At 45.0% G+C, this 14918-nt stretch overlaps 1 protein-coding gene across 3 annotated transcripts; it reads right to left on the bottom strand.

Annotated features, from left to right (window-relative positions):
* Positions 1-155: 155 nt before the first annotated feature.
* Positions 156-12159, bottom strand: AMDHD2 (amidohydrolase domain containing 2). 3 transcript variants are annotated; one of them, XM_083372826.1, is made up of 12 exons: positions 12112-12159; positions 10006-10112; positions 8231-8367; positions 6777-6916; positions 5564-5618; positions 4868-5080; positions 3324-3412; positions 2688-2832; positions 2244-2351; positions 1965-2033; positions 1473-1574; positions 156-357 (listed from the first exon to the last, which is right to left on the bottom strand). In XM_083372826.1, the coding sequence occupies exons 2-12, from the start codon at positions 10086-10088 to the stop codon at positions 269-271; spliced, it is 1230 nt and encodes a 409-aa protein (XP_083228952.1). In that variant the 5' UTR covers positions 10089-10112; positions 12112-12159; the 3' UTR covers positions 156-268. The 3 variants fall into 3 exon arrangements, with proteins under 3 accessions (XP_083228952.1, XP_083228953.1, XP_083228954.1); XM_083372827.1 differs by lacking the exon at positions 12112-12159 and adding an exon at positions 11905-12062; XM_083372828.1 differs by lacking the exon at positions 12112-12159 and adding an exon at positions 10358-10375.
* Between the last annotated feature and the right edge of the window lie 2759 nt (positions 12160-14918).

Genomic DNA, 14918 nt, shown 5'->3' with positions numbered 1-14918 from the left:
ACAGCAAGAAATGTCCCTGTCAAGCTCCGGAAGGAGTCCCACCTTGTGTCTGTGGGACAGCTACCTGGATCAAGTCGAGGAGAAAAGTTCTATCACCCTCCACAGGAAGGAGGGCAGCCAATGCTACAGTTGAAGCAGGACTTTTTGAAGAGAATCTATGGAGAAAAATGAGGCAAACCAGAAGGCTTTAGGGGAAAATGGAGCTACGGGTCACTCCAGGTCCTCCTCTGCCTTCAGTCTGAAGCGCTGCCCGTCCAGCAATGCAGTTTCAGAGGGTGAAGTTGCCTTGTCTCCAGACCTCTTCGCCATCAATATAAGTGGCCCGTACATGAAGACTTTCATCCAGCAGCACAAAATCTGTAAGGAAAAAAAAAGAAAGAAAATGATGCCTCTCACCCCAAGCTTGCTCACTGCCGGTAGGAATTTTAGGCGCTACGATATAGGAGAGATGGGTGTCACGAGGCGACTGGACTTTCTTGTTTTTCTTTGAAGACCTTTTGCTTCTCCTCCAAGAAGCTTCCACAGCTCAGACGGGATGGTGGGGAAGTCAGAGCCGGAGAAGCTTCTTGGAGGAGAAGCGAAAACGTCTTCAAAGAAAAACACAAAAGCCCAGTCGCCTCGTGAAAAAAGCACCTTTGGGATAACTATGAGCCGGATGACTGAGAATCTCCACAGACCGATGGACATAGCTGTTTCAGCCAACCCCAACTGAAACTGGCCCAATCGGTCCAACTACGCCTCCCATAATTCTTCATTCGGCAGAGAAGGATGAGGCAGACGGGCTTCTCCAGGGAGAGAATTCCATGAATGCCACAAGCAGGGAGGTTGCAATCCTTGCAATACACCCAACATCTAAAGCAGTGATGGCGAACCTTTTAGAGACCGAGTGCCCAAACTGCAACCCAAAACCCACTTATGTATCATCAGGTGCCGGGTGGGCGTGGCCCGTTGGGTGGGCGTGGCTGCAGTGGTAACGGCAAACTGGGACTAAAAAGTTCAATCGATCAATTCCAACTTTGCGAGATCTTTTTTTTCCCCGCGAGAAGTTGAAATTGATTGATTTTTTAATTTTTTTTTCACACGGCGGCGAAGGCCTAAAGCGAAAAGGTTTTATAAAACCCAGGTGAAGGCCTTGGACTGGGGCGACAGCCACAGAGAGGGCTCTGTGTGCCACCTGTGGCACGCGTGCCATAGGTTCGCCACCACGGATCTAAAGGATGTAAGGTAGGAGAAGAGGACAAGAGATTTGTGGTTTGGATTCCCAACCTCTGAAACAGTGATGAAGGTACTGCTGGATCAGAACCAGGGAGAACGAGTTCCAATCACCCTTCAGCCAGCCCCAGAAGATCTCTGGGTGACTTTAGCCCAGCCCTTTGTTTTCAGCTCAGCCTATCTGACAGGATTACCAACGGATTCCATGTTGAACTGGAAAGAGTGTGATCCAAATTCAATCCTTATAAGAGCAAAAATACCTGCGTCGGTATCATAATTCAAGGTTCCTTTTCGGTCCTCGATATTTAAGAGCTGAGCAGGGTGGAGAGAGGCAGCCTCCAGGGCTGTTTCTAATGAACAAGCTGCAAAACAGAAATGGGAGTTGTTGCTTAGTTCACAGCAACAATGGCAAAGAGCTCTTCGCTTGGACGGTGCAACCCTTGTCCATTCTACAGCACTTCTGAACGGGCAGGAGACTCTATGATTGACAGTCTGTCTAGGCCAGTGTTTCTCAACGCTGGGGATTTGGAGATGTGTGGACTTCAATCTTAAAATTCCCCAACCAGGGAATTCCTGTGTGGGAATTGAACCTTCACTTGTGGACCTGATCTTTCGTACCTGACACTGGGTTGTTACAAGGGCCACCTATTTTTTTGGGGCGGGGAGGGGGTAGGTTTACAAATAAATCCTCAGCAGATCTGGCTCCCCAGGAGATGGCAACTCTCTGTCCTAGTAGGCCAGACTCTCCTTACCAGTGGCATCCCTGAAATGTCGGACACAGGTGTCCATGGTGGAGATGCTTCCACTCAGTGTTTTGGTACCTGGAAAGAGAGGAGGAGGAAGAGGACGAGGAGGAGGAGGAAGATGATCAGCTTTACATGCAAAGACAGTTGGATAGGGGATTATGGGAACTATAGTGCAACTCACAGGTTCTCACAAGACCTTTCTGGGTCTTGGGGATAGAGCTTAGGGAAAAATCAGCCCACCTATTTGAGTGGCCAACTGAGATTTCAGCCTAGGAGTGCCCTTACCTGCAATGTAGGTTTTTGCACCTTCTACCTCTACCACCAGCTGGCCCAGAGTGTGTCTGCCAGGGGGGAGTCCCATCGCTGGGATGGCATCTGTCACCAGGACCAGACCTAAGGAGGGATAATTTGCACCTCTTAATTCCACCTGAAAAATCACTTCAGTGTTGCCAACATATGGTTAACCTGGTTTTCAGGCACCCCAGTGAATGGACCCAATCGTTTCCTGCTTATGTAAAATATGTAAACGCGATCGCATTAAAGTGTCTTCAAACCAATGTTAAAACAAACCATGGCTTACTTTGAGTGAACTGAACTGTACTCTCTCTTTGGTGTCCCCCATCTTTATACCAAAAACCATCCCAATATACACAGACAACAGTGGACCAAAGTAACTAAAAAGATGCCCCTTCTCATATCAGGGGAAGGGTCTTCCTTGTGGAGACAGACCTTGAGGGTGAGCCCGGTGTGCGATTCGCAGAGCGGCAGGATTCGTGTGGATCCCATCTGAGATCATGCCATAAAACACTTGCTGATTGGGAGGAATCTTGTCACTTGTGAGAAGCCCCACGATCCCAGGGTCCCGATGGTGGAACTGCACAAGGAAAGTTAGGACACAAGGCAGTGAGTCCATGGATTACGAAGAAGGACTACAAAACCTACTGTTCCATTTCTTGACTAGACCAGGGGTAGGCAACCTTGGCTCTTTTATGACTCGTGGACTTCAACTCCCAGAATTCCTGAGCCAGCATGGCTCAGCTTGGAAACCTCTCCCTTTCCCCTCAGCGTGGCTGGCTCAGGAATTCTGGGAGTTGAAGTCCACGAGTCATAAAAGAGCCAAGGTTGCCTAGCCCTGCGTCTAGACCATACAATCTGGGCAGTCTCCTCAGAGGAGAAATCACAATCCAGAATTCTCTGGAACGGTGGGTTTTCCAAGCCCCAGGAGTGGATTCGAATACCGACAGTCCTCAATTTACAAATCATTTGTTTAGCAACCGACTGAAGTTACAACAGCATTGAAACAAGTAACTTGACAACCACTCGGTTAGGATGCTGGAAATGGAAACTTGCCTAGGTACTACTCACAGGTAACATGGCATTGAAGAGGTGAGTAATGAAGGTAGCTCCATGGCAAACAGCCTCCTCAGCCTGAGATAGATTAGCCACAGAGTGACCTAGAAAGAAATGGAGAGAACTCTACATTATGTTCCTTTGGGGCCTTTTCCTGGTGTATTGAATCACTTAGAAGAGTTTTTCAAACTTTCAAAGCATGCTGGCTAGGGAATGAGAAAGGAAGTGCAAAAACATTTGCTAGTTTTGCCCAATTGGTTGACCCGCTATGACTAGCAGGACCTATCTTGACCCGACATTTGATGGGAGTGAATAAAACAGATCCACTTTCGGGATTACTCCTTTCAAACAAAATATTCCTTCTAGCCACGCAGGGGATATTGTTAGCATTCCCATTGCGGCTGCTGTCTTTAGGGAGGTCAGAAATGACACGTGCATGATGACGTCACTATGAAAACGCCATAGCTTCTATCCTGAGGCAAGTATGGAAGTGCACACTATAGTCCTGTTGTCATGGTTCCGATGAATGAGACAAATCAAACAAATTGCAGGCATATTATTTATCTAAAAAGTCTTAGTAATGAACCGAAACAACGGCACTCATGGAGGGATGCCAGAATCTGAAATCTCCTCCCCCACAAACCCATCATAATACACACACAATCCCTGCCCTTATCTACATGTCATAAATCATATTATCCAATTAGTTTTACATATGAGGTTTCACTTCCCATTCTGTACGTGAGCGGCTTTTTGCAATCTTATCACAACTTCCCGGTGATTTCCTCCCTCCCAAATGAAGCAATTAAAATAACAGGCTGCCTCTTATATTGTCAGTGCAAAAACATGTCAATGTTTGCAGCATTGACAACTGTGATAACGAAACAGGATGATCACCTTGGTGACCTTGGTGATTTGCTGGGAATGCACCTATGCCTCCCACAGCATAGCGCCCCGACTGAACTTCTCAATCCTTCAGTACTGAGGGGCACATGACATGGATTTCGTAAATTGCTAGCTAACATCATTACTTTCTGTTTTAATTTATTTTCTCTCTTTTAAAGTGACGTTCAGGTTTGCTAGCTTTTAACTGTTCCCAAACTGATAAAAACAGGCTCCAGATAAGAAAAAATCTGTTAGTACAAATCAGGAGTTCGGTTTCTCTTGTGAACTCCAAGCAACCTTTTTCCTTACAACTCACGCCCCTTTTTGACATCCACCTCCTTTTAATGAACATGCGTGATATTAAGGGATGCAAATACGTAACACGTCCGACTACATGCGACTGATTTCCTATGCAAAAGGGAGATCACTTTTATCCTGTCCAATCAACGTCCCTCTTGGAAGTTTTCTTTGTTTTGTGTGAACTATAAAAAGGAATGAACCCTGGGGCTCAAGATTCTCTCTCTCCTTTTTCATACAGAGATCCCAATTTCTTTCAGGGTGCCCTAATAAACGGCTTTTAAATGATCTTCCAACTCGGTTGCTTATTGGGAAGGTAAAACCGAGGCAGAACCTAGGACCAGATTTGGCTATCGGTTCCCAGGGACAAAGTTTACCCAACGATACGCAGATGCCTCTCTTGGTCAACTCCCGGATCACTTCACTGCTACGTTTCATCTCAGGTGCCAAGGTGATAATCCGGACACAGTCCAGGCTCCCATACATGGCGAGCAAATCCTGAAAGGCTCCCGACTCAAAAGTACGGAGGTAATTTTCCGGGTGAGCCCCCTTCTTCTCTTTGCTGATGAAGGGACCCTCCAGATGAATCCCTGCCAAAGGAGAAAGACATCCAAAGCTCTGGAACAAGATGAGGCAAGCTTGTGTGGACAGCCGGACCACTGAAGGGTATAATATGGGGGCAGGAGACCTACGACAAACTTCAACTGAAGTGAAGATCTGTAGCAAATTTTCCAAATTCCAGGCCGTTAGCTGTGATGGTCTAGAGCAAAGGTAGGCAACCTTGGCTCTTTTATGACTCGTGGACTTCAACTCCCAGAATTCCTGAGCCAGCCATGCTGAAGGGAAAGGGAGAGGTTTCCAAGCTGATCCATGCTGGCTCAGGAATTCTGGGAGTTGAAGTCCACGACTCATAAAAGAGCCAAGGTTGTCTACCCCTGGCCTAGAGTTCTTGAAGGTGCTGACACCCCCCGCCCTCCAGAAAGGCACCAGATTAGAGAAAGGTGCAAAGGATCTTTTATCTTTCTTACCTCATCAAAAGATACAACTATTAAAGATGAATGACTCTTATTCACCTAGGACACCAGCTCCATGAGGTCCTCCATTTTGTACACGGATCTGAGGCAGCACCTATTAGGAGAGGAGACATTGAGACCACTGTTACTGAATGACATACATGTGTGGGTGTTTGGCGATAAAATGTAGAGGTAGTCCTTGACTTACAACCATTTGATTAGTGGCTGTTTGAAGTTACGACGGCACTGGAAAAAGTGAACTTATGAACCTTTTCACACTTACGACCACTGCCGCATCCCCATGGTCATGTGATCAATATTCAGTCGCTAGGCAACTGATTCATATTTCTGACAGTTGCAGAGACCCTGGGCCGTGTGATCCCCTTTTGCGACCTTCTGCCAAGCAAAGTCAATGGGGAGGCCAGATTCACTTCACAACCGTGTTACTCATTTAACAACTGCAGTCATTCACGTAACAACTGGTCACAAAATGGGGCAAAACTCACTTAACCAATGTCTCACTTTGCAACAGAAATTTTGGGCTCAGCCGTGGTCATGAGTCAAGGACTACATGTAGTCTTCTTTCTTTGCTGAATTCACTTTTTCAGCAACACCGTTTTATAAAACCAGATCGAAAAGAACCGGTAGGGGAGATGGAGAAGGTCCCTCTTGACCCACCAACAAAAGGAAGGGGTCAGGATGAAAGAAAAGTGAGGAAAACTAAGCCAGAGTTAACCAGGATTAATCAGGAGTGTACATAACTTTGGGGGGGGAGGGAAACAAGCTCTATTGTGGTGGTGGGCGTTGTATGAATCAAGTCCATATTCAGCCTATTACCAGATCTCTGATTATTTCTGTAATTATTTCTATTCTAGTTGGCCCATAGAGGTTCATTTCTAAAACCCCAAACAGACCACAGGAAACAGAAACACAACAGGTTCTGAAAGATTGTTCATATGCAAAAAATGCAGAATAATGATCTGATTTAGTGATTGGACTTACATCACATAAAGCCATTGCTTGATCTGGATTTCCTGGCTAATCTAAAATTAATTCTTTACCAGACAGAGTTAGATTTCGTGTTTTCTCCAGGCGCTCAATCATGCTGGCTCAGGAATTCTGGGAGTTGAAGTCCACGAGTCATAAAAAGAGCCAAGGTTGCCTACCCCTGACCTAAACCATCCACCTTGGTTGACCAACTATAATAGAGAGGCCAGGTTTACACTATCCCTCAAATCAAAACAATCCATGTTACAGCTTTGGATCTCCTCACCTTGTGATAGACCGAGGATGGTGAGGTCACCATGGTTGGGCAAAATGAAGTCACTCCGCTGGACAGTATCTTCTGGCCAACCAGTGAAATTCCTGCTTGCACATCATCTGTAGCCAGGGAAAAATCTACTCCGAAACCTCCTGAGAAGACAGAAGGAGACGCCCATTCTTGCTATTTAGGTTATCCAGTGACTTGCCTCTGTGCAAGTCATGTTTATACACCTGGATAATATGCTCTGCAAATATCTTTGGAAATGGAATTGTCCTTTCCCTATCCATTCTGTTTGAGGCTGGTTACTGCATAATCCTCAGATTGCTTCCTCGCAAGTAGGTTGAACTTCCATTAGCCAAGTTGGCTAGTTATCGATCGTAAACATCTCCCAGGGAGATGTCCCTTTGTACTGAGATGAGTGGCAAATACATTTAACAAATACCTCTCACTGTCTTTCTTTGTGATCCGATTTTACAGCAAGGCCATGAAGACTCAGATTCCAACATGGTCCAAGCAAATTAAATATGTAAGCAGATATTTCTGTAAAGGATGACCAGGCTGAGCCCGAGGGAGGGGTCAAATGCATCATTAGTCTGGAGTCCCTTTGTGCTCACAAGAGATTTAAATCTGGCCCACCTTGAATTATGTTTACTCTTATTTACCTCCAATTTGCTTTGACTGTTAGTAGTTCAGATTCTTGTAGAGCTTAAGATTGCAATAAACCTATATATTTATTTGAACTTCCTGGACTCCTGATTTCCAATACTTGATTATCTAGCTATATCTATCTATCTATCTGGGACGTGGTGGCTCAGTGGGTTAGGACGCTGAGCTTGTCGATCAGAAGGTCGGCAGTTTGGCGGGTCGAATCCTGAGTGCTGCGTACCAGAGTGAGCGCCTGTTACTCGTCCCAGCTTCTGCCAACCTAGCAGTTCGAAAGCACATAAAAAATGCAAGTAGAAAAACAGGGACCACTGCAGTGAGAAGGTAACAGCGCTCCGTGCGCCTTTGGCGTCTAGTCATGCCGGCCACATGACCATGGAGACATCCTCGGACAAGCGCTGGCTCTTCGGCTTTGAAACGGAGATGAGTACCGGCCCCTAGAGTTGGAAACGACTAGCACGCATGTGCGGGGGAACCTTTACCTTATCTATCTATCTATCTATCTATCTATCTATCTATCTATCTATCTATCTCTATCTATCTATCTATCTATCTATCTATCTATCTATCTATCTATCTATCTATCATCTAAGTCCAGCCCACCTCAAATTCTGTTGACTCATATTTACCACCAATTAGCTTTGACTGTTAGTAGTTCAGATTCTTGTAGAGAGCTTTAGCGTACGATAAACCTATATATTTATTTGAACTGCCTGGATTTCCTGATTTCCTGCGCTTGACAATTTCTGCATCACTTGGATTGTGGCACTTGGTTTACAGAAGTAGTTGAAATCTCTTACCGTTGATTTGTACATCAATGAAGCCCGGTGCCAGGATGTTGCCTTTGCAGTCCAGCTGGATATCTGCAGACTTTTTCTCATCAAAGAACACCTTCTCTGGGTTTAAGATCTTCCCGGCTCTTACCCATAGATCCTCTCTGAAAACAGAATGAGCTAGCCATCCAATTCTTAGATAAGAGTTCCACTTGATCTCCCCTTTGGCCAATCAACCAAAAGCAGTCCTCTGCTGGAATCCTACCTATAATTTATTCTGCAGTGAAGAGACTTTTATTCACCATCCAGGGAGTCGGCTAAACAAGGGTTTGGTTCTGTCAATTTTTACTGAGAGTAAGCAGGTGATGGAAGAGAGGGCTAGTGGGCACTGGCTTTTAAGGGAGCCTTCTCTTGACTTATGAAGTTGTCTGATCCCCAGGTTTTCCCTTTGTTTTTATTTTTTTTATTTTTATTTTAATTCCATTTATATCCCGCCCTTCTCCGAAGACTCAGGGCGGCTTACAAGCTTAGCAGTAGCCTTCATTCTATGTATATGCCTGCTTATTAGGGCTTTCACACACACACACACAAGCGGCATTATTTCAAAGTCAGCTTATTGCCCCCAACAATCTGGGTCCTCATTTTACCTACCTCGGAAGGATGGAAGGCTGAGTCAACCTTGAGCCTGGTGGGACGCGAATCTGCACTAATTGCAGGCAGCTGGTGTTACTTAAGGAGGCATTAGCCCACTGCTCCACCAAGGCTCTTTTTTCCCCTTTGGGGAAAATTCTGGAGAAGATGGTTGGAGATGATTGTTGTGAGGTGACCAAAACTCAATGATTACCACCAAAATGGTAAAAAAGTGTTATGGAATGCAGTGGACTGGATGTGGAGGGGCTGTGTTTCAGAGTAGGAGGAGGCAACTGAGTTCAGATAGTTTGTGTGAGAGAAAGAGGGTAAAAACAGTCTCTGCCTAATAGTTCCCAGAATATATGCTTCACGCAGGTAGTAGTCTGCTTCAGTTTGACAATATTTTGTCTATAGGAGTGGGAACAATAAAGAATCCTGCTTGGAAGATACACCACTTATCTGTCTGGCTTTGAGGGCCTGACAGAAAGATATAATATGTAAACAAATGGAGCAATACGTATTATCAGTTCCTTTCTACGAGGAGGACATTAACCTTAGCAGAACGTTCTTTGAAAGAGAATACTTGTAGCTCAGGGTTGAAATGGGGAGTTCCTGGTGTTCTCTGAGGGTTGTTTTTTTTTGCAGACATTTTAATTGCCAAATTAAGTAACATCATCAGTGCTGGAAGGGAGTGGGGTTTGTGGAGTGGAGGAGGACGAGGACTGTGGAGTCCTTGGTGCTCTCTGAGCTTGGTTGTTTTCTTGTAGACGTTTCATTACCAAACTAGGTAACATCATCAGTGTTACAGGGGAATGGGTTTTATTCTCTGTTTATATACAAGCCCATTTTAGCACTGATGTTACTTAGTTAGATAATGAAACATCTGCAAGAAAACCACCAAGCTCAGAGAGCACCAAGGACCTCACAGAATATTCTTTGTCATAGCTATCTTACCCATTTCCATTAGAACAGGGGTCTTCAAACTTGGCCCTTTTATGACTTGTGGACTTCCAGAATTCCTCAGCCAGCGGGCCTGGCTGAGGAATTCTGGGAGTTGAAGTCCACAAGTCATAAAAGGGCTAAGTTTGAAGACCCCTGCATTAGAAGTGTAACATTCCATGCTCAGATCTAAACCATTAGAACAAGATGGAAGACTAAAATAAAGTCCTCACCTTTGTAGGACGTGATCCTTTAAAATCCGGCAGTTGGTAAATTGGAGGATTGGTGCATCCACAGTGGATTTATGGCAGGGCATCCTTCAGGCACACGTGTGAGGCAACTATCAGAAACAGCACGGAGAGAACATGAAGGAAGCCATATTTAAGCCATATTTCTTCATCTATTATGCAAGCCTTGATTTCTTTAGTCATGATTTACTGAATCAGAAAACAAAACTGTTGAACGGGTTAAAAGCAATATGGGAACATGATCTATTGAAGCCCCTTTGCATCTTATTTTATTTAATTATTCAATTTTTTTATCCTGCTTTTATTACTTTATGTAACTCAAGGCAGCGAACTGTACCTTGAAACATAATGAGTTGATAGCTTTCTTACAGGTTGCAGCAAGAACTTGGAAGGCAGAAACAGATTTGAACGTTTAACGTTTAACCCTAATCCCAACCCCACCTTACTCCTAATCCTATAAAAACTTATCATATATAAAAAACCTAATCATATGTATATATAAAAACTAATTATATATATGTTAAGTGTTTGTTAAGTATTTTAGAATACCTTGCTAGGCCCCAAACACGGGACAAATCTCTCTCTCTATATATATAAATATATATAAAGGTAAAGGTAAAGGTTCCCCCGCACATGCGTGCTAGTCGTTTCTGACTCTAGGGGCCGGTGCTCATCTCCGTTTCAAAGCCGAAGAGCCAGCGCTTGTCCGAGGACGTCTCCGTGGTTATGTGGCCGGCATGACTAGACGCCAAAGGCGCACGGAACGCTGTTACCTTCTCACTGTAGTGGTCCCTATTTTTCTACTTGCGTTTTTACATGCTTTCAAACTGCTAGGTTGGCAGAAGCTGGGATGAGTAACAGGCGCTCACTCTGTTACGCGGCACTCGGGATTCGACCCGCCAAACTGCCGACCTTCTGATCGACAAGCTCAGCGTCCTAACCCACTGAGCCAGCGCATCCCTACATACTAATTATATATATAGGTTGACTCAGCCTTCCATCCTTCCGAGGTAGGTAAAATGAGGACCCAGATTGTTGGGGGCAATAAGCTGACTTTGTAATAATGCCGCTTGGGGTGTGTGTGTGAAAGCCCTAATAAGCAGGCATATACAAAGAAGGCTACTGCTAAGCTTGTAAGCCGCCCTGAGTCTTCGGAGAAGGGCAAGAGATAAATGGAATTAAAATTAAAAACATATATATATATATATATACACACACACACACTAATTATACATATACTAATTATGTGTGTATATATAGAGGTTTTCGCGGGTGTTTGTATGTGGATCTTTGGTCATTCGGGTTTTTCCCCCGCGTAGAGTTGAAGGTGTAGGAGCAACGTTTCGAAGGAATCCCATCCGTCATCCTCAGGCTGGTGGCTTCAGCTTCGACCAAATGACCCGAATGACCAAACATCCATATATAATATATATATATATATATATATATATATATATATATATATATATATATATATATATATATATATATATATATACTAATTATACTACACACAGACACACCAGATTTCGGTGTTAGGGTTCCCTCTGTTCCAAAGAGAGTATTGTTATCCGCACCTCAAGAGCAAAAGACACGTGAAGCTGTCCCCCTTTCCTAGGCACAATTCCGAGCACTCTTGGTGGCTCATGAAAGAGACCCCCCAAAGCTGGTGCTCAGCCTCTTTCTCCCCCCACCCACCACATTAATTCCCGTACCGGAGGGGTCCAAATTGAAGGATTGGTTCTTGCTGCAACCTAACCCCCACCCCACCCCCGCCGGCTTCTCCAGCAAACTTAGTGCGGCAATCTTCCCTGCACTTTAGGACGGCAAAATCTTGCAAAAAGTCATCTCCACCCACACGCACACACACACAGACACACACACCTCAACGGTCCATCTGGGATCCTGTCCGGGGGAGGGGGGGGGCACTGAAACCGCCCGTCCGTCATTGCAGAGGGAGGAGACCGCGCCGCCCCACCCGCCGGTGCCCCAAAGCCAGCCGGAGAGGCAGCGGAGGCTTCCCCGGGGTTGGGAAGCCTTCTCCGGGGAAGCGAGGAGCAGCCGCCCGCCCAGAAGCCGCCCCGGGCTTACCCCGCCCGGTGCCAACTTCGCTCGGTCGGGGCTGCCCGCAAGATTCCCGGTCCCGGTCACGTGACAGAGCGCGCGGCACGCCAGCTGATGGGCAAAGGAGGGAGGATCACGTGAGCGGCGGCGAGGGGCCGCCATGATGGGAAGGGAAGAGGAGCGGCTTTCGCCGGCCGCCGCCGCCGCCATCTTGGTGAGGTGGCGGCGAGGCGTCAGGCGCGGGCGGTGGACTACACGCCCCATCATCCGGGACGGCATCGATCTGTGTAGAGCAGGGGGTCTTCAAACTTGGCCCTTTGATGACTTGTGGACTTCAACTCCCAGAATTCCTTAGCCAGGCTCGGTTTTCTTGTAGACGTTTCATTACCAAACTAGGTAACATCATCAGTGTTAGAATGGGTTTTATTCTCTGTTTATGTACAAGCCCATTTTAGCACTGAGGTTACTTAGTTAGATAATGAAACATCTGCAAGAAAACCACCAAGCTCAGAGAGCACCAAGGACCTCACAGAATATTCTTTGTCATAGCTATCTTACCCATTTCCATTAGAACAGGGGTCTTCAAACTTGGCCCTTTTATGACTTGTGGACTTCAACTCCCAGAATTCCTCAGCCAGCAAAGCTGGCTGAGGAATTCTGGGAGTTGAAGTCCACAAGTCATAAAAGGGCCAAGTTTGAAGACCCCTGGTGTAGAGCCTGCAACACGGTAGCCTTGCGAGGGGAACCTCTTCAGGAGATTATAATGGGTTTTCAATGATTTTGCGCATGTGCGTGTTGGCGCGTGTCTGTTTCACGTTTTTTGGGTTACAGGTAGTCCTCGACTTACAATCGCCCGTTTAGTGATTGTTCAAAGTTACAAGGGCACTGGGGAAAAAGGGACTAAGGACCGTTTTTCACACTTATGGCTGTTGCGGCATCCTCACGATCATCTGATTTACATTCAGCAGGTCCCTAGTAACTTGACTCATACTTATGACGTTTGCAGTGTCCTGGGGGGGGTGTCATGCGATCCCCTTTTGTGACCTTCTGGCAAGCAAAGTCAATGGGGAAGCCAGATTCATTTAACAACCGTGTTACTAACTTAACAACTGCAGTGATTCACTTAACAACTGTGGCAAGAAAGGTCGTAAAATGAGGCAAAATTCACTTAACAGCTGTCTCACTTAGCCAGGGAAATTTTGAGCTCAATTATGGGCGTAAGTTGAGGACTACCTGCATTCTGTTTTTATTCAAAGCTTTCCCATCGTTTTTTGGGATTATAACCTGGCCCCCATCCAAAGCTGATCATTATCAGTAAGAGAACAAGCTATGTTCGCATCACATATTTAACCTGGTTCCCATTAACCTAGGACAGAGGCTATTTTGTGGTCTGTTTTTTTTAAAAAAATACTTCCCCATCATTTTTTGTCATTACGCTTTTTGATGTGTTGCGTCATTTGGGGGGGATTTTGTTTTTGAAAATCTCCAGACACCCAAGCAGGGCATTTTTGTGCTGACCAGGGAATTCTGGGAGTTGAAGTCCACAGGTCTTAAAAGTTGCCAAGGTTGGACACCCCTGTCCTAGGTTTATGGGTTAATCTAGGAACCAGGTTAAATATGTGATGCTAACATAGCTTGTTCTTTTTTACTGATGATGTTCAGCTTTGGATGGGGGCCAGGTTATGTTTTAATAAAATACACTCATAAGAAAAGCTCGGGTTTTTTTTGCTTTCAGCGGGGCCCATGGGCATAAGTGCTTATGGTTGTGGTCATCTGCCTTCGTGCTGTCCAATCCTTGAGATGGGTGAAAAAGTGGAAGAACAATTAGGAACTGGTTCAAAGACAATGAATGTCAAAAGCCAACATGCTTCTGATGATCTTTGCATCTTGTTCCGGTCCGCAGGTCTTATCAATTTGTTCACATCCTTACTTAGACAATGTATGCGTCATCCATTTCCTTCCCAATAATATTGGTTAGATTTTAAGCTGTAATTTAAAAATCCATAAAAACATTTTACGTAGGCATGTAAGGTATCGGTTGCATTTCTACCCCCTGGCAATCAATTGGATCCTCAGTGGCTGAAATCGTAATGAAGTACAAAAACGGCAGTGGTAAATAAATTGTTTTTTGAGTTCCTTCTAAACTGTATAACTTCTTTTAATTTGGAATCCTGTAATGTGTAATACATTATGCAACGTGCATGTGTAGAAATAGATTGCGCTGCTTTTACTGTCATTCTTTTGAAGGCCGTTAATATGCAAGATGAATGTTTCTGTCTGTTAAGAATCTATTCCTAGCAATTACAGTGCAGAATAGGTACTGAAAATGTTTTTTTCCAAAGAGATGCTGTTTTATACATCATATATCATGTCTTGATTCACAGAGAACACTAAATCTTCACACATCATACTAACCCAACATTAGTGAGACTGCAGTATTTCTTAATAGGAAGGATGAATTCAGTCCAAGTATATCGGGATCTAAATGTGGGCATTTATAACACTCGGTGTACACGTGTGGCATGTTAACTACATGAAATTATCTTTTGTGTTGTTTCATGGTGACTAAGTCTAGTAAGTGCCTGCACAGCCCGGAGAACCCAAAAAACCCTGTTTGAAGTACACCTATCCATTTCACTTCTTCCCTCCCCGTGGTGGATAAACGTAGAAGAGATAATGCAGAAGTAAAACATGAAACGTGGATAAATCAATTTAGCGGTATGAGACTAGACTTACGTTTGGGAGAGAAAGGAAGAGAGAGAGAGAACACGCAGCCGTGTGGGGGTTTAACACCACCTTAATTTATTTTCCAGGACCATATGTCCATTTTAATG

This window comes from Vipera ursinii, assembly GCF_947247035.1.
Source record: "Vipera ursinii genome assembly, chromosome: 13".
In the NCBI taxonomy this organism is placed as follows: domain Eukaryota; kingdom Metazoa; phylum Chordata; class Lepidosauria; order Squamata; family Viperidae; genus Vipera; species Vipera ursinii.
Note: the sequence above shows the minus strand (reverse complement) of the source record. Positions and strands in the feature narration are given on the sequence as shown.

What these genes read in the sequence shown, in the direction of transcription:
- AMDHD2 (XM_083372826.1), bottom strand. Translation starts at nt 10,088, where the DNA reads ATGCCCTGCCATAAATCCACTGTGGATGCACCAATCCTCCAATTTACC. An exon ending in TGCAAAAACCTACATTGCAG is followed by an intron (nt 2,034 to 2,243) that starts GTAAGGGCACTC and finishes CTCTCTTTCCAG; the next exon opens with GTACCAAAACACTGAGTGGA. An exon ending in GAATTATGATACCGACGCAG is followed by an intron (nt 358 to 1,472) that starts GTATTTTTGCTC and finishes TTTTCCTTACAG; the next exon opens with ATTTTGTGCTGCTGGATGAA.